Source organism: Martes martes (genome assembly GCF_963455335.1).
Source record: "Martes martes genome assembly, chromosome: 4".
NCBI classification, from domain to species: Eukaryota; Metazoa; Chordata; class Mammalia; order Carnivora; family Mustelidae; genus Martes; species Martes martes.
The window spans coordinates 120,163,775-120,188,840 of NC_137891.1; the positions used below are offsets into that span (position 1 = coordinate 120,163,775).

General features: G+C 34.8%; 1 protein-coding gene across 1 annotated transcript in view; it reads left to right on the forward strand.

The window, feature by feature from the left end:
- COL24A1 (collagen type XXIV alpha 1 chain) overlaps positions 1 to 25,066 on the forward strand; it is a gene marked incomplete at both ends in the record, with an annotated part of 371,273 nt that overhangs the window by 215,450 nt on the left and 130,757 nt on the right. The window contains 7 exons of the mRNA XM_080801684.1: positions 259 to 312; positions 1,525 to 1,578; positions 2,925 to 2,978; positions 10,538 to 10,591; positions 10,880 to 10,924; positions 11,045 to 11,089; positions 22,613 to 22,666. Of these exons, the coding sequence (XP_080657810.1) occupies positions 259 to 312; positions 1,525 to 1,578; positions 2,925 to 2,978; positions 10,538 to 10,591; positions 10,880 to 10,924; positions 11,045 to 11,089; positions 22,613 to 22,666 (360 nt within the window). The remainder of the gene's footprint in view (positions 1 to 258; positions 313 to 1,524; positions 1,579 to 2,924; positions 2,979 to 10,537; positions 10,592 to 10,879; positions 10,925 to 11,044; positions 11,090 to 22,612; positions 22,667 to 25,066) is intronic.

Consider the following 25,066-nt stretch of genomic DNA (forward strand, 5'->3'; position numbering starts at 1 on the left):
CCTCAAAATGATAAGCATTTCTACTTATAAAAATATTTTTAGTATTTTATCTCTTGAAATATATTTTGAGGATTTTTATTATATTAGAAGTATAGCAACTTTAAGGTAAAAATATACAATTTGTAAATTAAAAAGTATTGGCAGTTAGGATGAGATGTGCATGTAAGATATGAGTCTGACAATTTTCCTGTCAAGGCTTATCTCAGTCATGACTGATTAACTTGCCTCAATGTTTTTCTTTTTTCTTTGTTTTAAAAGGGAGAACGGGGAAGTCCAGGTCCACTAGGTCCCCAGGGGGAAAAGGGTGTTATGGTAAGAGTCATTGATTTGAAATATACGTTTCCAAAGAACATCATAATTCCAGAAGTGGAATTACCTTGAGTGAAATTTAAATAAGTGAAAGTGTTTACTTTATAGTATATTTCCATTTGAATTTTCCTTTCCTTTAAACAATTTGCCTTTCAAATGCTGATTGCCACTGCAAAGCATGAAAAATCAGATGACTTGGTCAAATGACTCTATAGCTTTAAGAGAAGAATTAAGCCGCCATCAATTAGTGAAATGAATGAAAAAAGAATATGATTAGGGCTCTACTTTTCTTTTATAGCTTATAGTTTCTATAGCACATATCATCACTGTCACTCTTCCATGCGTTTGTGGTCCTGATGTAATTTTTGATATGTGAAACATCAGAATCCAGAATTCATCTTGCTATCTTGCATCTTTAAGGTAGTAATAGCCGACAACTATTATATGTAGATTGTATTTTTTTAGTTTATTAAATAGTTTCTAAACATGATCTGAATGAGAACAAAAAAATATCAATGAAAGAATGTTGCTTCAGAAAATATATTGTAATAGATCTGGTGGCACATAAGACTGTCTACAAATTTATTTTACGTAAGTTATTCTTTAGTTTTAACTTCTGTTGTATCAGCAAAACTCTATAAGTTTTTTTTTTTTTTTTTTTTTTTTAGCTATGTCCAGTTGCTGTAAACTAAGAAATTTAATATACCCATTAGGTTAATCAATATCAGGAATTATTATCTACTAAGAGATTCTCTGAATTAGTAATATGCTGTAAACAGTGTGTTCCTTCTAAAATTTAACAAGCTCTAGAGTATTTATACACATTGACATTCCTTAATTATAGAATTCTCTGGCCTCTGACAATGAAAAGGCTTCATAATCTATATTATATAATATCCATCTATTCATAACATAACAAAACCTTTGGAAAGATAAGATGAATATTCTCTTCTCAATAGCTTATAATATGTGATTCTGGTTAGCAAATTTCTTTTCTAGGCAGAGTTACTAATAAAAGGATATACAGCTTCTGTATAATCATGTCTTATTTCTAACTGTAGTACGTTTCCCATTACCTTTTATATCTTGGATAGGAAAGAGAGATCTTATTTACATGATCACTTTTACTACTCTTTATAATTACTGGTTTGTCTTCAATGGAAATAATCAGATATGATAGAAACTTTAGGTCTTTCATATTTACTCAAATTATAGGGATATCCAGGTCCTCCTGGGGATCCAGGACCCATTGGTCCACTGGGATTACCGGTAAGTAAAGTCTTTATATTCTCTTCTTCAATGTCTACTTAAATTTAAATCTATGATTTATTTATTTAAAAAAAAATCTCATTCTTAGGCAAAATAAGTAATGTATAAACTGATGGAGGCTACTTCTCTCTTCAGTCAATGTAAAACACTCTAGAATATTTCATGGTATCTTAAACTTCCTCCCCACTACTTGCTATATTATTTACTTTTAATAATCAGTACAATTGTGTAGCCTAAAACAAAAAGAAATTTAAACTTTCTTTTGAATAGCCACATACAAGAAAACAGTCAGTAATCAAGTGTACATGTGAGCGTGGATAAACAAAACATAAATAAGTTACAACATATTTTTCTTAGAAATTTGGAAGTATTCTTAAATGACCAGATGTCAGAAAAAAATATATCTTTATTGACCAAAACTTGAGTTTTGAAAATACTCCATTTATTATATAGAGAAAGGTAATCAAATCTTGACTCCAAGAAATAAATTTGCTTATCAAAATTTGGCCATTATTATCAACTTAAATATGAAAAAGATAAGCTTTAATAATCCCCTAAATAGAACTATTATCAGAAATGGTTTATGCTGTTTTGTGAAGCTCTTGTTTTGAAGAAAGGCTTGGCTTTCCAGTAGTTTGATAGGCATGTTATTAACTTCTAAAATGAGGAAGACTGAGATTGGTACAGTTGCCAAACTGTAGATTGGTATGATTGCCAATCTTTTTACTCACATAAGATAATAAATAAATCTTCGATCCTGTAAAAGTTCACTGTTTTTATCTACCTAATGTTATATAAATAAATAAATTTTATTTTCTAATTAAGTCTTTATGAAAAACTATCAAGTCTAAAAAATTCATTGTAATTGACTTAGTAATTAGTAGACAACTTAATCTTCATTACATCTATTTGTGGCGTATTTGGTGTAATTTGTGAAATTTTCATTGAAACGGGAAAAAAACTAATTACTCTTATAATTATCATTAATGTCTAGAATAATGAGAAAGAAATCTTGCGGCAACTGCCATTGCTTTTTGGATGGACCAAGCTGATTAAACTAGTCAGACTGGCTGAATGGCTATTTATTTTTCTCTTCTCACTGTCACTCCATGGGTTGGTTCCTCCTGAAAACTAGTTGGAATACGGGGGAAGGGAAGAATAGCAGAATAATGGGGGAGGGAAGTATGGCATTTATTCCATAAATAAAGCAAATTTTAAAGGAGATTAATCAATTTTATTTTAAGAATTCCCAAAGAGAATTACATGTCATAAAAAAAGGTCGTAGTTCCTATTTTGCTAACATTTCTGTGACTTCTGTAACTGATTTTTAAATTTTCAATGAGTAGGGTCATGTGGGGGCAAGAGGACCACCTGGGAGTCAAGGTCCTAAAGGACAAAGAGTAAGTTATCTAATGCAAGAAGTAATCTAATACATTAACCTAAATTTAAAAAAACTTCATAAATAGTGATGTGCTCGATAAAAGTAGCTCTATGTCTTCGAGATTGTGCTTAGATATTGTTGACTTTTTCCTTGTTTTCATTATATTAGATGAACTAACTACCTGCATTAATTAAAGTGTGACTTATTATCATTTGTACACATAAAATCATACTTTTCCATTTTATGTTTTACAAATTTTACTAAGTCATATAGAACTTTTCTTTCACATTCTCAATTTCCAGTTCCATTCTTTGGGAGAATTGTAAGTGTGAAGATGTTAAATAAACTGTTTTTCTACTCCCAAGAGACTTACAGAGCAAGGAATAGTAACATCATGACAAAATAAGAGCAATAGGAAATGGAATGAAGACAAATGCAGGATGACTGTTAACTAATTATAATTCAGAAGTGATATAATCATCATTGTTTGGTGATTATGTATAAGAATTAAATTAGAAATCTTTCAATATTTGAGTTTTTTAAACATTAAATCCTTTTTTTTCCTTTGAAGAAATAAGAGCCACAATTTACTGTGTGTCCATTACATCAGACAACTTTATATCTGTTATCTTACTTAATACTTTGAACTACCTGAAGAAGATGTATCATCTCAGATATTATAGCTGAGGAAAACAGAACTCAGAGAGTTTAACTATACGGCCTATAGGCACACAGAGAGAAATGGCAAAACGAGCATTCAAATCTTAGTGTGTCTATCTCCCAGTCCTGTGCTTATTTGACACCATACAGAATATGAAGGAGGTTTTCCATTTTTTTTTTCCTTGATAAATCTGAATATGTGGGTTGTAAGAATTCTCCTTTCTCCCTTGGCTTTACTTTGATTTTTAGGGCTCGTTAAAAAAACATTTAGAAAATTCTAAGAACATGGTGTCCAACGAACAAAAGTTAAAACCAAAACAAAAACTTCATTTTCCAGTTGGCAAATGGGAGAAAAGTGTTAAGAATGCCCAGTTTGAAATAATAACTTTAGTTTCATGTCCTGTGCTTTAAGTGGAGATTGATGAAAGAGAGCAAATTTGTCTTTATTATTATTTCTTTTCTGAAAAACTCTTTTCCTCACTGGGTTATAGATTTACAATCTACGAATAATCCCAATGGCCATTTCTATTTTAGCCCAAGTGAAATTTAAAATAATAATATAAAAAGACAGTAGATGATCTGTACCCACACTGTCATTTAGTGGTCTCTATCTTGCCAGCATTCAGTACTTCGTCAGCTCCAATGTGTTTATTCAACTTTGTATTAGTCAAAGTGAGAAAGTTCAACCAGTTTTATGACAGTTGAAAAAAAGCAGAAATACTTTTTGTTATGTTTTGCCTTTTGTTAACTAAGTAATTGAGGTCTTATAGAAGCCATGTACCTAAGCAAGAACTCTCCTGAACCATTTGTGTTTTCTCCTAAGTCATACAGAAAGTTCATTGGCTCTATGGTTTTCTAAACTCCCCATGGTCCCTGGGTAATTGTTATCCTTTTCTCCCCCTCCCCTTTTTTTTCTTCCAAGATGTTCTTCAAATTCAAGTTTGTTAACATAACACTAACAAAGTGTAATATTAGTTTTAGGAGTAAAATTTAGTGATTCATCAATTATATATAACATCCAGTGCCATCCATTTCCGTCCATTTCCATCAAGTGCCCTCCTTAATGCCCATCACCCAGTTAACCCATCCCTCCACCACCTTCCCCTCCAGCAACCTGTTTGTTCTCTATAGTTAAGAGTCTCTTGTGGTTTGCCTCCTTCTCTGTTTTTACCTTCTCTTATTTTTCCTTCCCTTCCCCTATGTTCATCTGTTTTGTTTCTTAAATTCCACATGGAGGTGAGATCATATGGTATTTGTCTTTTTCTGACTAATTTCACTTGGCATAATATGCTCTAGTTCCATCTACCTTGTTGCAAATAGCAAGATTTAATTCTTTTTTATGTCTGAGTAATAATATTCCATCGTATATACACACCACATCTTCTTTACCCATTCATTGGTCAAATAGATCGTTATCCTTTTCTGATTTGCCACTTTGTCCTCAACTGTTATCTTTTCAATGGTCTGTTTTCCTCTTATCCTCCAAATACATTTTACTGATTCTCTCCCAAAATGGCTTTCCACAGTTACCTAAAGTTCATTCAGTACTTTCTAAACAAAGAAATCTTATTTAGAAAAATAAAGGCTTTGTATAGTACAAAAACACTTCCTTTGCAGGAGAATATTTCAGGCAATTTCTGAACATTGAGAATACAAAAAGAACTGAAGACCAGAATATTTAAGAATTTATTATTAGAAAGTTCCATCCCAGATGTCACATAATGTCTTCCTGTTTCTACTATCTTCTTCTTATCAATCTGTTCTCCACTATGGATGTGATATCAATATGCTAGGTCCATCTTTCCCAGTGTTTTTCAATCCAAAAAAAAAAAAAAAGACTATATGTCTAACCCACAGAGATAAATGGAAAGGTATCTGCCTGGAAGTTTCTGTGCTCCAGCTCTTCCCGCTCACCCCAAAGGCTGAGGGGGTTGATCTTCCCAACACATCTGTAAACCCTTCCTGGCACACAACTGTTTCACAGTACACTGAAGAAGAAGCTGTGCCCTATGCACATTGACCTGGAGATCACACCGAGAATTATCATTATGGAACTAGTGCTTATTACTGTTTTGCCTGTGACTTACATTGTTATCACATGGCCATGTGAACATCATCAATAACAGGACACGCTCCTAGGGGTCTGCATGCCCATCCGTCTGTCATCCAACTGTCTAACATTTACTGGTTTCTTATAATTTGTCAAGCATTCTCCTCATACCATGGAGGATTCAAGAGTAACGCTCTTTCAGATCTGGACCACATGGGTTTTACTATTCAATTAGTTACAGCCCAGTGGCTTTTGAAATATTATACAACATTGGTACTTTTCCAGAGGACAAAAAAAGCTCAGGCAAACAACAAAGTCCACCATTTCAGGAAACAACTTAAACAGATTAATATATTGAATATTTTTCTCACCTGCTTTGTGAAGGTTGTATAGTCCTACTACTTACGTAGCTGAAAAAGAGCAGGATTGGCTGAAAGTATTATTCCTATGGTTTGAGATTCCTAGGTGGAAGATTTGGCATGAATTTAAAGTATTATTATTTATCCTACGTACTCTACGCTTTTTTTTACCTGCCAAGTTTGGCTGAAGAACAGTCATTTAAGTGTAGTAACACAATTTAATATGCCACAGCTAATCAATGTAAAATATACAATCACATCCACCATATAGACAATATAGGCTAGCAGATTCTCTACTGCAGTACCAGTAAGATGGTGGCTTAGCATTTTGCGGTCACTAGGAATCGGCACAACTTTAGTTGCTGTCCCTCATGAGCACATTTAACTCACTGGGGCTAGGTAACTCATCCTTTGGTGTCTCTCCAGTATGTACTTCTGTGTCCTGTCTCCGGCTGCCCTGACAGGAGAGATGACCCACTGAGCAAAGTTAACATCTCTTTTCTTGCCCATGGATTGTGCCTTCGATCATTAGACAACTTCAGATTTTGTACCCTTTCTCGGGAAGAGGGGTATAGAGGCATACAACTGAGTAATTTTTTATTCTATGCTACTTAATATTTAAGTGAGAAAAAAAAGATAGAAATAACTGTATTAGAAATGTTTTAAGATTTTTCTATGCAAGGTGGAAACTGGATATGACCATAAAAATTCTAAATTGTGGCTTCTTCGAGGAAATGCATACCATATTGGGAAACCAGCCATTGTATTTAGATTCAATGCGAGTACCACCTGGAGCACACCAAATATCAGAGAAGAGCTTTTTGTGTGGTTTCTTCTCCTGAAAAAGTTTATAACAAGAGTAGAATGAAATGATTTTTTTCCCACAAAATCACAGATAGTAGTTTTTGTCTAAGGGAACGTTTTGTCCCAGCTATATCAATCAAGAGCCAGAACAGACTGCTAGACATAATTAGTTAGGCATCTGAGTAATTTAAAATTAACAGAAGGGTCAAGCAAAGATGGATGTGGTTAAAAGGAAATATAAACATACTGAATCCAAGTTAGAAGGACATATGTTCTGTGAATAAGGGTTGTTTCTTTCATTCACAGATGCTTCGGCTCTTTAAAACTGAGTACAAGCATTGTAGAGATGGACTTGTAATTTTCATAAAAGCTTCCTACATAAGCTAGTATGCAGTTTATATTAGTGTGTTAGTTAATGATAATTTTTTTTAAATTATAGTATTTATATACAGTAGTGGTTTTGTCTCCTATCATCTGATACTAGTTCTAGGATTATGTGATTGTTCAGGAATTTTGTTAATTCTTTAAGATTATTACCTATAATTCAAGTACTTGTTATTTTATGAAACATGCTTAATTTATATAGTTGAGGTACCAGACTTTATTCCAGTTTTTAGAACCTACTAATAGCCACTTATCATAGCTAACTTTAACTTTTCTTACAGATGATGAGAAAAAAAAAGATCAGATTTTTTATTTAGCCTGCATACATTCTCCAAGAGCTTTATAGATAATTGGATATTTAATTTATTTTATTTTATTCATTGAGTTCACATGTGCATGAGTTGGGGCAAGGGGCAGAAGGAGAAGGAAAAGAGAATCTTCCACACCCAGCATGGAAGGCAACACAGATTTCAATCTCACAACCCTGAGATCATGACCTGAGCCAAAATCAAGAATCAGAGACTTAACTGACTGAGCTACCCAGGTGCCCTGATAATCAGATATTTTAAAGCAGATATTAAAAAAATAACTTTGTGCCCAATTAGATGCCTGTTTTAATGCTGTTGGTCTCTCTTAGAGCTTATTTAGCCTTAACTGAAACACGGAGAGCATTAAGCTTCCTTAGAGTTCTTTCAGCCTTAACCTCTTAACCAGCAACCTTAGGTTTTATTGCCTTTAATTAATGCAATTGCTATACTTAGAGCAAAGGAGGGAGCTCCTTTCAGTTATAATGCCAATCAGCACTTTAATTATAAATGTTTCATATTCATTTTATAAACATCTTCTAAACTTCAGGTCCTCCTTTCAATCTAAATTCACTTGTTAACAGGATTAACCGTTTCTTCTCTCTAACATTTGAAAAAATATTATAAACTTAATAAAGCATAACTATTTAAAGTCTTTATACATTTAGACATCATATGAATCAGGCAGCTTATACCTGCAGGCTTCCATTTCTTCATATTAAAAAAGCAGAAAAAAGCAGAGTTTGCACTAGTTCAGCCTTGACATTAGAAACAGAATCTACAAAGGTCCTGAGGTGGGCACATGCTTGGAATGATTAATAGTTAAGTAACTGAAGAAGAAAACAGTAACAATTACTAAAGACTTTGAAGTTTTAAGTGCAAAGATCCCTCAGGACCTCATTCTAAACATAATCTTCACCTTAAAAATTCAGCAGCCTGATTCTCTTTATCTGTCACCTCCTAAGCCCATTCTCCTCTTTCTGCCCTGTAAGAAAACACTTTACAAAATTTTTTGGAGTTATAACAGAAGGTGGCTGAAGGAGTGTGAAAAGGAATGAGTGTTGTCCAGTGACAGATGGCAGCTACTCTTGTGATGAGCATAGCATAACCTACAAAGTTGTTAAATCACTATGTTGTACACCTGAAACTAATGTAACATTGTGTGTCAACTATACTTCAATTAAAAAAAGGGGGGGGGGTGCGCCTGGGTGGCTCAGTGGGTTAAAGCCTCTGCCTTCAGCTCCGGTCATGATCTCAGGGTCCTGGGATTGAGCCCCACATCGGGCTCTCTGCTCAGCAGGGACCCTGCTTCCCTCTCTCTCTGCCTGCCTCTCTGCCTACTTGTGATCTCTCTCTGTCAAATAAATTAAAAAAAAAATCTTAAAAAAAATAAAAGGGAATAGGTGATCAACATTCTTAAACACGGCAGAAAACGAGTGAGATCTAGACTGAAAATTTGTCCACTGGGAATTAGGCACTTAACCCTTTTGCAACCTGAAATCTCTATCTTTCTTGGATATTTTATGATAATAATTAGTAGAGTGATGACAGCATTAATAGCAAACAAACTGGAAGTGTAGGTTTGCTTGGGTGGAGAGGGAATATGAAGCGAACACAATGAATGTGATTCTAGACAATCAACCATAATGAGGCAGATACCTCCAAGGCTAGTGCTAGAGAGTGCAAAGTCATTCTGTCTAGGTTTTTTTTTTTTAAATTTTTAAATTTCTTTTCGATTTTATTTGTTTATTTGACAGAGAGAGAGCGCGTGCAAAAGAGCACAAACAGGGGATGCTGTAGGCAGAGGGAGAGAGAGAAGCAGGGTCCCCACTGAACACAGAGCCCGATGCGGGGCTTGATCCCAGAACCCTGGGATCATGACCTGAGCCAAAGGGAGATGCTTAACTGACTGAGCCACCCAGGTGCCCACACTTTGTCTAGGTTTAAATGGTAGCATCGAGGGGCACCTGGGTGGCTCAGTGGGTTAAAGCCTCTGCCTTCAGCTCAGGTCATGATCCCAGGGTCCTGGGATCAAGCCCCGAATCGGGCTCCTTGCTCAGTGGGGAGCCTGCTTCCGCCTCTCTCTGCCTGCCTCTCTGCCTACTTGTCATCTCTGTCTGTCAAATAAATAAATAAAATCTTTAAAAAAAATTTTTTTTAAATGCCTTGTCTCAACCTATATCATCATCATTTGTATAATTCACCCTACCATTCTTTAAGCTTCTAGAAGGAGAAACTTACTTACAATTGTGTATCCCCATAACACTTAATGCAGTACCTTTTCCATAGTAGACATTGTAGTGTTGTCAGTATTGTAGAATTGAGGGTCTTTAAGATCTTCCAAGGACAGTTATTCTTTAGGCATGGAGACATATACCATCATTTTATTAGAGAGTAACTTTTACAACTAGCAGTTCTTCACAGCTGATGACTAAATATTGATAACAACTTAGCTAAGAAGTTTTACATTTACATGAAGATTCCCAGCATTATTTTCTGTCCCTTTTCTCTGTGCTGGCCACCTTTCAGTAAGTGTTAAGCAGGTGCAGAGCGGGTACAATGCAGTCAGCACTCATTCTCTAATAAAGAGAAGAGTGCCATTACAAAAATATAAAACTTGAGAAGACTATTGGACAAACAAACCAGCCACTTTTAAGTTAATGTGGAGTTGTTCTTAGAATCAATTGTGAATGGCCCCTGCCTAAATAAGGTGAATAAAATATTCTAATGACAAACCTATATTATAATCACCTCAACAACTGAATCAGCTGTTTTTATGGCCACCTGATTAATTATTTGACAGTAAATCTTGAAAGCACAAGCTTGATTATCCCATACAAATAGGTTCATCCATGTATCTGGCTGTATCCTTTTCTGTAGTCATGGCATAGAAGCAAGCAGAAGGAATTTGTTAAGAACACAGTGTGTTCATTTGTAAGGATGTGTAACAGTAAAAAAAAAAAAAAATAGTAATAATAACATTTCAAATTAACAATAGAACTTTTTCCATCCCTAGGGACCAAGAGGACCAGATGGTCTCTTAGGGGAACAAGGTATACAAGGTGCCAAGGTAAATACTGATTTTTTTCATTTCATATGCATTACGTTTTTTTGAGCCCATATGTGTTCTACCTGATTTAAAACTGTTGTATTTTCTTAGAAAAGTGTAGTTCTAAATTTTCTCTTAGTAAAAGTATGAAACATACATTAAGTTTTTACTCTACACAAACAAATACTTTCTTTTGAATCTTGAGTTACATACTTGATGTCCTATTTTCTTGTATGTGAGTATATGCTAGCATGTGTAAAACCATAATTCACGTTCATATTAACTCCTCTGGTACTGATATTTTGTTAGGGTGAAAAAGGAGATCAAGGAAAAAGAGGGCCCTATGGTCTTATTGTAAGTAGTAAAACATTTTACATTAAAGATAAATAGATAAAATCTTCCCTGTTTTTCTTGCTGTGTGGTTAATATTTGGTGAAGGAGCTAGGGGACTCATACATTTTCTTCCTTATGTAGGGTAAGACTGGAAACCCTGGAGAGAGAGGAGTTCAAGGGAAATCAGTAAGTAATAAAGAATAATTAAGCTAGAATAATTTTTTTTCCATTTTGTTCTCCGGCACAACTATTATTGTTAGCAGTACATTAGACTGAAAGAGTACCAGGTCTTTTCCTCCTTCAGTCTTTAGGTAGACGGGTTATTTGTGTGAGTTGCTTAATCATTTTAGGCCCTCGTGCTACCTGTTTATAAGCTGACGGTGATAACTGTTATACTCCACCCTGGTGTAATTAGTTTTTCTATAAAATCCAACTTAAAATTAAATGGTGTGATGTTATATAAATATAATGGAATATGAATCAAGCTAGCATAACAAGGAATTTCTTGTCTACTTTCATTTTAATTCTGTTGGAGTGTTCTTTGGACCCTTGGAATGTGGCTCTGTGTGTGTCACCATGCTTTTCCATACCACTGCTCTAAGAATTTTTAATATTATACAATGCTAGATATTTTCTTACTATCAAAACATCTTTTCAGAAGTATACAGTTTTTTCCCCTGAGTGGCAACAAGTTCTTTTTTATGGTCATAGTGCAGAAACAAGCAGGAGATTGTCAGCTAAAAAAGATATGCATATATGTATCTTTTTCTTTTTTTTTTTTAATTATTTCTCCCCTAATGAGGGGGAGAAATAATTTAAAAAAAAAACCTCAAAAAGATACACATATGCGTATGTACACACACACATATGTTAGTACATGTATATAAAATTTTGAATACATAAGTTTAATTGTATGAGCTTTCATACATCTCGTGTATTTCTGTTTTTATTTAGAATCATAATTTTTATAATTATAATTTGTAATGACATCTTGCTTTATCATATACATATCTACATATACAATTTGAAGTTATAAAATTAAATAATAATTTAAATAGACGGCAACTGAAGAGTCAGAAAAAGGTAAGAGAAAAATGTTTTTTTCTATTAGAGTTGTCTCTAAGGTCACTGTTTACTTGTTCCTCCTTGAAATCTGCTGCCCCCTGCCTGTTGTTTCCCATAACAGCATTATATTTGACAGTGGTCAAATCTAAAATACCAGAGACCTAAAGGAGAAAAATGACTACATCCAGGGAAAGAATTTGTCTGTGACAATGTTATCGATTGAAGTCATTCCCCCAAAAAATTCTTTGAGTATTAATATTCATCATCTGGGTTTCTGTTATATCAATGCAAATGGTGTTTCTGTATATTCTTTCCACTTTGCTTCACTGTTAAAATACGTGGCAATGAGTAGAAAAATTCGAAGCTCATCATGGTCATTCTTTACTGTAGAGAAAGGAGGCCTAGAAAAGTAAAATTACTTACTCATTTTATATATTGTTGACATTCCTTAGAATTTTACTCTCAGGAAGGTATGTGCTATGGTGAGTGCTGTGAAGTGTGTAAACCTGACGATTCACAGACCTGTACCCCTGGGGCTAATGATACATTATATGTTAATAAAAAATAAAAAAATTTAAAAAAGGAATTTTACTTTCATTTGCAGCCTATTAGATATGTCTAGATAAATGTGAAATGTGATGTTTGACTTCCTCAATCAAATAAAAGATGTTAGAACCATTTTGTAACCATGGTTTAAGGCAGGAAATTGAGTAAATTTACTTTAGTGGATGACATGGGTCGTACATTAAATCATAAGTTGATCGTAGTTTTTGCGGTTTACATGGCCCTCTCCCTGCATTGTCTCCTTCTTCTTGACTGAACTGAAATAGACTTTTTTTTACAGAAGCTAGGATCAATCAATCCAAGAAATTGAGACGGCCCTGAAGATTTGTTTGATCCTCCACAATGTCTCTAGTCATTCATGCAACTGTTGACTAGCAGGCAGTGCTGTATAATAGAAAGATATATTGAAGGTCTGATTGACCTTTGCTCCAGTACATGCTCCTAATAGCTATAGAGTTTGATTAAATGGGTTAGCTCTCTGGATGGTATTTTCCTTGTCTATAAAATAAAGAGACATCTCTAAATTATAATTCTAAAGCCAGGTATGAAATAAAAAATGTTAACACATAGCTTGTCAAGGTAACCAGGAAAATTGCATTTGTCTATGGGCCAACTCTGTTTCCTATACTTGCCTTCCATCCACATGTAGATCTGACTTAAGAGGAAAGGCCATGATCCATGGTGTTATTAAGGTGATAAAACCTGGATAACTCTTTTTAGATTTCTAAATTTTTTTTTTTTTAAAGATTTTATTTGACAGACAGATCACAAGTAGGCAGAGAGGCAGGCAGAGAGAGAAGGGAGGAAGCAGGCTCCCTGCTGAGCAGAGAGCCAGACGCGGGGCTTGATCCCAGGACGCTGGGATCATGACCGGAGCTGAAAGCAGAGGCTTTAACCCACTGAGCCACCTAGGTGCCCCTTAGATTTCTAAATCTTATAAAAATTATAACTATTAGTGATTTTTTAGAAATCTAGATATTCTTTCAGTAGATGAGTTAGGGGTGTTAAATCTCCACTATGATTTTGTTTTTCTATGTTTCTTTCTTTAAATTTGTCAAATTTTGCTTTATATATTTTGAAACATTATTTTTAGAGTTCGCATTTATGATTATTATGTCTTCCTGATGAACTGACCCTTTTTATTTTTACCAAATATTCCTCCATATCTCTGCTAATACTTTTCATTCCTGATAATACTGTTTGCTTTTGAAATTGGCTTTATTTGATTAATAAGCCTCTCCAGCCTACTTACGCTTGCAGTTTGTATGGCTTATCTTTTCCATTCATTTACTTGCAACCCATCTGCGTTTTGGTATTTAAAGTGAGTGTCTTATAATTGGGCCTTTCTTTTTTTATTCATTCTGAAAATCTCTACCTTTTAGTTAGTGTTTGCTCTGTATCCATTTAATGAAATTATCAATTTGGTTGTACTTTGATCAACCACTTTATGATTGTTCTTCCCTTGTAGTGGTGCTGTTGTTGTTCAGTGTCTTCTTCTGGCATTGAGCACCACATTTTAATTTAGATAATGGCTTTTTAGTTATACTTCTTTGAACTATTATTTTCAAGTGGTTATTCTAGGTCAGGACTCAGTAAACATTTTCTGTAAAAACAAGTGCTGGTTCAGATTTGACCCCCAGGCTGTAGTTTGCCAGGTGCTGGGTTAGGGATTACAGTATACATCCTAACTTTCCGAAGTCTACTTAGAGTTAATATAGTAATACTTAAAATAATTGTAAGAAACTTGCAACCATATAGACCCATTTACCACCAACATCCTGTTATTTATGCTGTAATTGTTTTTGTGTATTGTATCTATGTGTGTTATAAACCCATTTTAAAAAGTTAAAATTTTGCTTTAATATAAATAAAGTATTTTTGGTTTACTGTAAATGAAATATGTGTTTTAGGGTATTTAGGGGGAAAGTAGTGGTTTTTTTTTTTTAATTATCCTTGCATTTACTTTTTCTGATATTCTCCACTCTTTTCTGTAATCTGCATTTCCAAAGGGTATCATTTCCTTGAAGCCTATAGAGCTTCTTTTAGATTCCTTAGAGTTAAGTTTTGCTAGTCGTGAATTCTCTTAGTATTTGTGAAAACATCTTTATTTCACTTTCATTTTTTTCTTTTACATGAATTGCTTCAGTTTTTAATTCTGGTTAGTTAACATATGGTGTTATATTAGTTTCAGGTGTACAATATAGTAACTTAACACTTCCATACATCATTCTGTGCTCATCACAAATGCACTCCTTAATCACCCTCACCTATTTAACTCACCATCCCCCCACCACCCCTCTGGTAACCATCACTTTGTTCTCTATAGTTAAGAGCCTGTTTCTGGATGGCTGGGTAGCTCAGTTGGTTAAGCGACTCTCTTCAGCTCAGGTCATGATCCTGGGGTCCTGGATCCAGTTCCTGCATTGGGGTCCCTGCTCACAGGGAGTCTGCTTCTCCCTCTGACCCTCCCTCTTCTCATGCTCTCTCTCTCATTTTCTCTCTCTCCAATAAATAAAATCTTTAAAAAAAAAAAAAAAAGGAGCCTATTTCTTGGTTTGCCCCCCCCCCACTATTTTCCCCCTTTGCTTGTTTGCTTTGTTTCCACATATGAGCAAAATCATATTTTTCCACTGGTTATAGAATTCTGGGCTAACAGGGTTTTCTTTTATTTGTTTGCATTCAGCACTATAAAGATGACATGTCATTTTCTTTTGGCCTCAGTTATTTCCAGTTAGAAGTCCATATTTATTGGAATCATTATTCCCTCTGCATGAAATGCATCATTTTTTCTGGCTGCTTTCAAGATTCTCTCTTTACTTCTGACTTTTAGTAGTTTGACTATGATGTGCCTAAATGGATTTTCTTTGCATTTATTCAGCTTGAGATTTGCTGACCTTCTTTTGTGTGTAAGTTTCTGTTTTCACTAAATTTGGAAATTTTTCAACTTTTATTTAAATTTTTTTCCTACTCTGTCTTCTTTTTTTCCTTCTTGGATCCCAATTAAATATATATTAAACATTTTGATATCATCCCTCAGGCCCCTGAGCCTTTATTCATTCCTATTTTAATCTTTTTCCCATTTTCTTTTTTTAAAATTAGATAACCTAACTCTATTTTTACTCACTTTTTAAGCCTGTTCATTGAAATGTTATTTATGATGTGGAATTTTTAAGTTTTATTTCAGATATTTAATTTTCAGTTCCATAATTTCCATTTTTATAGATGATGTTCACCATAGCACATTCCCTTTTCACAGTGGCTGTACCAGTTTGCACCCCCACCAACACTGCAGGAGGGTTCCTCTTTCTCCACATCCTCACCAGCACCTTGTTTCCTATGTTCAATTTTAGCCATTCTGACTGTCACGAGAGTGAGGTGATACCTCATGGTAGTTTTGATTTGCATTTCCCTGATGATAAGTGATGTTGAGCATCTTTTCATGTATTTGTTGACCATCTGTATGTCTTCTTTGAAAAATATCAATTCATTAAATGAAACAAGATGGGATCGGGAGGGAGACTAGCCATCAAAGACTCTTAATCTCACAAAACAAACTGAGGGTTCCTGGGGGAGGGGAGTAGAGCGAGGGTGGTGGGGTTATGGACATTGGGGAGGGTATGTGCTATGGTGACTGCTGTGAAGTGTGTAAACCTGGCAATTCACAGACCTGTACCACTGGGGCTAATAATACATTGTATGTTAATAAAAAATTTTTAAAAAAATATATCGATTCATGTCTTCTGCCCATTTTTTAACTGAATTATTTGGGGTATTGAGTTTTATAAGTTCTTTATATATTTTATAACTTCTTTATATATTTTGGATACTAACCCTTTATCAGATATGTCATTTGCAAATATCTTCTCTCATTCCTTAGGTTGCCTCTTAGCTTTGTTGATTGTTCCCTTTGCCGTGCAGAAACTTCTTATTTTGAAGAAGTCCCAATCGTTTATTTTTGCTTTTGTTTCCTTTGTCTCAGGAGACATATCTAGAAAGATGTAACTACAGTCCGTGTCAAAGAAGTGGACTGTTACTGTGTCTGTTCTTTTCTGGGATGTTTATGGTTCTATGTCTCACATTTCAGTCCTTAATCAATTTATTTTTATATACAGTGTAAGAAAGTGGTCATTTCATTCTTTTGGTTGCTATCTAGTTTTCCCAATTCCATTTGTTAAGGAGACTTTTTCCCATCAGACATTCTTTTCTACTTTGTTGCAGATTAATTGTCCATATAATTGTGGGTTCATTTCTGGGTTTTCCATTCTGTTCTGTTGATCCATGTGGTTATTTTTGTGCCAGTACCATACTGCTTTGATAACTACAGCTTTGTAATATAATTTGAGGATCCAGAATTGTGATGCCTCCAGCTTTGCTTTTCTTTTTCAAGATTGCTTTGGGTATCTGGTCTATTTTGTGTGCCATACAAATTTTAGGATTATTGGTTCTGGCCCTGTGAAATATGCTGTTGGTATTTTGATGTGACTGCATTAAATGTGTAGCTTGCTTTTTTATAGTATTCACATTTTAAGAGTATTTGTTCTTCTAATCCATGAGCATAGAAGGTCTTTCCATTGCTTTTTGTCATCTTAAATTTCTTTCACCAATCTTTTATAGTTTGCAGAGTACAGGTCCTTCACCTCTTTGGTTAGGTTTATTCCTAGGTTTCTTATGTTTTTGGTATAGTTGTAAATAGGATTGATTTCTTAATTTCTCTTTCTGCTGCCTCATTATTGGGGTATAGATATACAACAGATTTCTGTATGTTGATTTTTGTGTCCTGTGACTTTACTGAAGTCAGTTTGTCAGTTCTAGCAGTTTTTTGGTGAAAATCTCTTGTGTTTTCTATATATAGTATCATGTTATCTGTAAATAGGGATGATTTTACTTATTCCTTGTCAATTTAGATGCCTTTTATTTCTTTGTGGTGTCTGACTGCTATGATTAGGAGTCCAGTACTGTGTTGAATAGAAGTGATGAGAAAGGACATCCCTGTCTTGTTCCTGACCATAGGAAAAAAGCTCTCAGTTTCTCCCCATTAGGATATTAGCTGTGGATATTTTTATATATGGCCTTTATTGTGTTGAGTTATGTTCCCTCTAAACCTACTTTGCTAGGGTTTTTATCATGAATGGATGTTGTACTTGTCAAATGCTTTTTCTGCATCTATTGCATTGATCATCTGGTTCTTATCCTTTCTTTTATTAAAGTGATGTATCACGTTGACTGATTTATGAATATTGAACCACCCTTGCAACCCAGGAATAAATCCCACTTGATGGTAGTGAATGATTTTTAAAATGTATTGTTGGTTTTGATTTGCTAGTTTTATGTTGAGGATTTTTGCATCTATGTTCATCAGAAATATTGGTCTAAAGTTCCCTTTTTTACAGTGTTTTTATCTGGTTTTGGTATCAGGGTAATGCCTCACAGAATAAATTTGGAGATTTTCATTCCTTATCTGTTTTTTTTGAATAGTTTGAGAAGAATAGGTATTAACTCTTCTTTAAGTGTTTAGTGGAATTCAGCTGTGAAGCTACCTGGTCCTGGATGTTAGTTTTGGGGGGATTTTTTTTTAACATCTTTATTTTATTTTATTTTTTTCAGTGCTCCAAGATTCATTGTTTATGCATCACACTCAGTGCTCCATGCAATACAAGCCCTTCTTAATACCCACCGCCAGGCTCACCCATCGCCCCACCACCCTCCCCTCCAGAACTCTGTTTGTTTCTCAGAGTCCACAGTCTCTCAAGCTTCATCTCCCCCTTTGTTTTACCCCAATTCACTTTTCCTTTCCTTTTCCTAATGTCCTCCATGTTATTCCTTATGCTCCACAAGTAAGTGAAACATTTGGGGACTTTTTGGTTATTGATTCAATTTCTTTGCTGGTTACTGGTCTGTTCAAGTTTTCTGTATCTTCCTGTTTCAGTTTTGATAGCTTATTTGTTTCTATGAATTTATCCATTTTTTAGGTTGCCCAATTTTTTGGCATATTGTTTATATAATATTCTTTTATAAATTATTTGTATTTCTGTGGTGTTGGTTGTTATTTCTCCTTTCTCATTTGTGATTTTATTTATTTGGGCCCTTTCTCTTTTCTTCTTGATAAACTTGGCTAGGGATTTTTCAGTTTTGTTGATTTTTTTTTTTTTTTCAAAGAACCAACTCCTGGTTCCATCGATCTGTTCTATTGTCTTTTTAGTTCCTATATCATTTATTTCTACTCTGATCTTTATTATTGCTTTCTTTCTGCTGACTTTAGGCTTTGGAGCTCTTTTTCTAATTCCTTTAGGTATAAGGTTAGGGTGTTTATTTGAGATGTTTCTTCCTTCCTGAGGTAGGCCTCTATTGCTAAACACTTCCCTCTTAAGACTGCTTTTACTGCATCCCAAAGGTTTTGGACAATTCTGTTTTCATTTTTATTTGTTTCCATGTACTTTTTCATTTCTTCTTGTATTCCCTGGCTGACCCATTCATTGTTCGGTAACATGTTTTTTAACCTCCATGTATTTGATCTTTCCAGATTTCTTCTTGTAATTGACTTCTAGTCTTATAGTGTTGTGGTCAGAAAAGATGCATGGTATAACTTCAATCTTTCTTGTCTTTGTGGAGACCTGTTTCGTGACCTAATACATGATCTATTCTGGAGAATGTTCCATGTACACTTGAAAAGAATGTGTATTCTGCTGTTTTAGAATGGAATGTTCTGAATATATCTGTTAAATCCATCTGGTCTAGTGTGTCATTCAAAGCCATTGTTCCCTTGTTGATTTTCTGTTTAGATCATCTGTCTGTTGCTGTTAGTGGGGTGTTAAAAGTCTCTTACTGTTACTGTGTTATTATTGATTAGTTCCTTTATCTTTGTTATCTTTTTAAATATTTAGGTGCTCCCACTTTAGGTGCGTAAATATTTACAATTGTTATATCTTCTTGTTGGATTATCCCCTTTATGATTATATAGTGTCCTTCCTTGTTTTCTTGGTACAGTCTTTGCTCTAAAGTCTAATTTGTCTATGTAGTGTCCAAGTATTATTACTTTGGCTTTTTTTGACATACTTTTGCATGATAAATATTTCTTTATTCCCTCACTTTTAATCTGCAGATGTCTTCAGGTCTAAAATGAGTCTCCATAGACAGCATATAGATAGGTCTCAGTTTTTTTGTTTTGTTTTTTTTTTAAATCCATTCTGACACTCTGTCTTTGATTCTTTAGTCTACTTACATTTGAGGCAACTATTGGTAAATACATAATTATTGTCATTTTATTACTTGTCTTGTAATTGTTTCTGGAGATTTTCTCTGATCCTCTCTTGCTTTCCTCTCTGTCATCATTTGCTGATATATTGATAGTGATATATTTGAATTTCTTTATTTTTGTCCTTTGCATGAATCTTACTGGGTTTTGCTATATGATTACCATTAGGTTTATAAATAACCTCTTTGGCATATAGAAGTCTGTATTAAGTTGATGGTAATTTAAGTTTGAACCCCTTTTTTCTTCTGTCCTCCCCACGTTTTAGGTATATGTTGTTATATTTTGTATCCTTTTTTGTGAGTTCCTTGACTAATTTTTTACAGAAATATTCATTTTTACTGATTTTGTGTTTCCTGTCTTTATATTGTCTCTTTTGGTTTTTCACTTTCACTCAGAGTCCCTTTAAATAGTTCTTGCAGGGCTGGGTTAGTGGTCATGACTCCTTTCATTTTCATTTGTTTAGGATACTCTTTATCTCTCCTTCTATGCTGAATGATAGCCTTTCTAGATAGAGTATTCTTGGCTTCAGATTTTTCCCATTCAACACTTTGAATACATCATGCCTCTTTCTTCCTGCTTGCCAAATTTCTGTTGAGAAATCTCGTGCTGGCCTTATGGATTTTCCCTTGTAAGTTAAATTAGACTTCTTCTGTCTTGCTGCTTTTAAGATTTTTTAATTTATTACTAAATTTTGCAAATTTAATTACAATATGTCTTGGTGTGGGCCTGCTTTTGTTGATTTTGATGGGGGTTCTCTGTGCCTCCTAGATCTGGATGTCTGTTTCCTACCCCAGATTAGGGAAGTTTTCAGCTATTATTTCTCCAAATAAATTTTCTGCCCCCTATTCTCTCTCTTCTTCTTCTAGGACTCCTATAATACAAATGTTATTTATTTGATGGCGTCGCTGAGTTCCGTAACTATATTCTTGTTTTGCATAATTCTTTCTCTCTTTTGTTCAACTTCATTGCTTTCCATTATTTTGTCTTCTAGGGCATTAACTTGTTCCTCTCCTTCTTCCAAAGTGATATTCATTGCATCAAGTATGTTTCTAATCTCATTTATTGCACTGTTCATCTCTAATTCTTTTTTTTTTTTAACTTTATCTCTGTGATAACGGTCTCACTGATGTCTTCCATTCTTTTCTCAAGTCCAGTGAGTATCCTTATGATCATTGCTTTAAGTTCTCCATCAGGAAGGTTACTTATATATGTTTTGCTTAGATCTCATGCCATGACTTTATCTTGTTCTTTCATCTGAGATAAATTCCTATGTCTTCTCATTTTGTCTAAATCTCTGCCTTCTTCTCTGTGTTAGAAAAGTTATGTCGTCTGTTTCTGAAAGTAATGGCCTTATGAAAAAGAAGTCATGTAGTACCCAGGCCTGGCACTTCAGGGAGTTTCTCCAGTGTGTGCTGCATGTCCTCTGCTATCGTGCTTTGGCTACTCTATCCTTCAGGCCAGCCATCTGCAGAGGCCCCTTTTGTCTAATGTGGACAGTGTTTGGTTCTTTGCCTGAATTTGGTGAATTTTAACTAGGTATGCTCTGGTCTGCTTGTGAAATGAGACCAGAACTGAGGCTCTGCCAAACTCTCTGGTTGGGAGATGTGGTATGAACAGAGATACATGCTGTCATGCTGGGACTGAGGCAAGCGTGACTGAGAAAGGCAGTCAGTTCCACCAGAGTGCTGGGGGGGGGGGGGTGGCTAGTGTAAACACATCGTTAGGCAGCCAGTGCCAGCGTTGCACTGCTTCCTGCAGATGACGCTGTATTTATACTGGAGGCAGGGGAAGGAAATGGTGTTGGCTAGCTTCTTTGTTCCCCCAGAGGTGTCCTGGAATACTGCCTCTCAGGGATCTGCTCTATGAAGAGTGTATAATCTCCCCACTGTGTGCCCCAAGCACCCTTCAGATTGTTGTTTCCAGGTTGTATGCTCCCAGATTGTTTGCCTGCCTTCCATCCAAGAGCAGCACGGTGCCTTTTAGGCTCTATCCCAGCCAAGCCTGCTTGACTTTAAAACTAGGATTTGAGCCCCACTGGTTGCAAGAACTCACAGAATTCAGCCCTTCTCATTTTCCAAGCCAATAGCTATGGGGAATCATTCTCTTTGTGCAGTCCCCTGTGTGCTCCTCTGTCTCACCCTTCTCCACAACCATAGTTCCTTCCCTTTCACAGCAGTCAGGACTTGCTTCCCCGCTAAACCATGTCTCTGCATTTCCTACCTTCAGTGTGGCTTCTTCTCTCCCTTTAGTTGTGGAGTTTGTTCTGTCAGTATTCAGGTCAATTTCTGGGGTATTTAGGATGATTTGATAGTGACCTTGTTATTTGGGGTCAAGGGGAGTCTGGGATCCTCCTATTCTACTGACATCTTCCTCCTCTCCAATATTGGTGAAACTTGAAGACATCATGCCAAGTGAAATAAGCCAGACACAAAAGAACAAATGTAGCATAACTCTACTTATTTAGGGCACCTAGAGTAGTCAAATTAGAGGGAGAATGCAGAACGGTGGTTGCCAGGGGAACCAGGGAGGAGGAAAGGGTGTTATTTAATGGGTATGGAATTTCAGTCTGGGAAGATGAAAAGTTCTGAAAATAGATAGTGATGATAGTAGTGCAATAATGCAGAGGTACTTAATGCCACAAGACTACACATTTAAACACTGTTAAAATGGTGTATTTTATGTTATGTATATTTTACCACAAAGAGAAAAGAGAGAATAGAGGTAGACAGAAAAATTAGGTGGGAGGATTGTGAAGGAAAGCTGAAATAAGGAAAGTAAAATATTTTCAAGCATCACTTTTTCTTCAGATTTTGCCTTTGTTTATTCAGGGTTTACAAGGACCCCCTGGGAGTACAGGAGACAGAGGACTTGAAGGAGAACCAGTAAGTTTATCTTTATACATTTCTAATTGTGTTTTTCTCATAATATACTTTTACCTTTCTGTTATTGCCCCCTTGTGCTGTGGCTGGTACATTTTTGAAAGCAGCATTTATCATGGACACCTAATTATATAGAAAATATTTTGCTGGAAATATAGTTTTTAGTACCTTCTGGGTCTCATATAGTCAGATTTGGTCCTGTTTTTCTGGAACTGTTAAGATTTTACCTATTTCTATTTTCAACAATGATAGCTCTGTTTTATTGGCTTGCAGAAATTTTCTTTGTGAATGGCTTGCTGTTCTTATAATGACTATATTATACTGTCACAGACACACAGAATCATATTTTTGAGGCCAACTCTGTAATAAAATACCTCGCAAAGGAGCCAAACTCTACATCTAATGGGTCTAAATATACAAACATAGAAATTCTGGTGTATCAGTAATGCAGAAACTTACATCATGATTTTATAAATGTGATTCAATTATAAAATTTCCATGGAAAATGATTATGAAAAGGAAAGATTTTTGTCACACCTACTTTCTCACAACTTATTCTTTATTGCCTATGAAGTCATTCTTCTGGTTAATGGTATCAGATGTAATATGCTATAACATGCTTGTAAGATTCATAATACAATATAGTCTTTCAAACTCTAGTGGGTTGATCTTATCTATTAATTGACCCAAAGGTTTACAGGTGGCCTTTGCATAATTCATTTAGCTAGTAGCAAGTGGAAAATGTAACAAAGAGGTATTCTTACCAAATGGTATTCATTTCCTCCTTTACATATTTAACCTATGGTATAAACTCTCCAAGCAATAAGTAAAGATTTGACTGTATATCTAATTCTTTCCAAATGAAGAATTTTAGATATGGTATTGATTTTATTAAACTGAACTCCTTTTGGTTCTCTCCCTGTTTTATACCTCTTGCCATCCCAATCCTAATATTTATTTGACCAAAATTAATGCAACTTTATTTAGCATTATTTACTTAAATATCTCTTTGAAAAATTTCTAGCTCTTTGAAATTAGAGACCATTTCTCTCATCTTTGCAATCCTGTCTGGTGTAATGCATAGCATCTTGGATCTACTTAATGTTCAAGTTGTTAAACTGAATTGACAACAGGTTATATACAAAAAGCATAATTGCTTAGCCAGTAATATTAGATGAAGTGAAATGCAATGGAAGTTAACTTAATCTTCGTAAGGAACACATTTCAGTAAAATATGTCAAAAGATCTAGGTCAGCAGCAAAGACAATATCAGGCATTAAATAAGAAAAGATTTGTTACTGTAGGCATAAACAACTAAATAGTTTAAGAGCACCTAAAAATTAACATTCAAGTCACTGGGGTCAGTGATGCTGGTAAATAAAACATAAATCAGTTCGTAATGGATATCATGGGCTTTGTTTCATATATTTGAGCTGCCTAGTTAAATTAGAGAAAAGAAAAGAAGTAAATTGGTAAAATGAAGGACACAGAAGTGATGTTGAAACATATTTATACTTTGAGAATAATAAAATAGAGAGGACTATATCTTTTCTATAGTCAGCATCTATTAGAGTTGTCTCTTTATCCCCAATTTTTCAAAATTAGTTTGCTCATAGCAATGCAAATACTGGGATTTAGATAATTGGCCATTCATTCATTCAATCAACAAATATTTATTAAGTACCTGCGCTTGGAATGTCCTGGTAAGTATGGAGGTTTCAGTCTAATGATAGAAATATCATTGAATTCAATAAAATTGAATTATCATGGAGATAAATGGAAAATTACAAACCGAGATAAATGCTGTGAAGTATAGGAATTCAATTCTAAAAGAATGTATAACAGAGAAACTATACTTAGGAAAGTCTTCCAGAGGAGAAGCATTTGAGCTAGGATATGAAGGATGAATAGTAGTTACTTAGGCAAAGATGGGGAGAGGTTATTTCAGAGAGAAGTCATGAACTGAGAGGAAGTTCCACATATTTATTTGAAGATCTAAAAGAAGGCTAGCATGGCAGTGGCACAGAGAGTCAGGTGGGAAGTAAGTGTAAAATGAGGTTGGAAAAGGAAGCAGGGGCAAAACATGTAGTTTTGTGGGCCCTAATCCCAAGGATTTGTATTTTTATCATAAAAACAAAAGGATGTCATTAAAGAGAAAGGACTAGTTTTATGATCATATTATTGTTTTGTAGAGATCATTCAAACAAATTGGAAGGAACTAAGAGTGGATAAGCCCTGCTTTCTGTTGTGCTCCAATTAAGAGAGGGTAGAATTTTTTTGATTAGCAGAGAAAAGAAGTGGATAGATATAAAAGATTCAAAAGGAGATATAAAATCAACAGGAGATTGATTTCTATATGTAAAGTGATTCCTAAGTTTTTGGCTGACCCAAATAAATATTTTT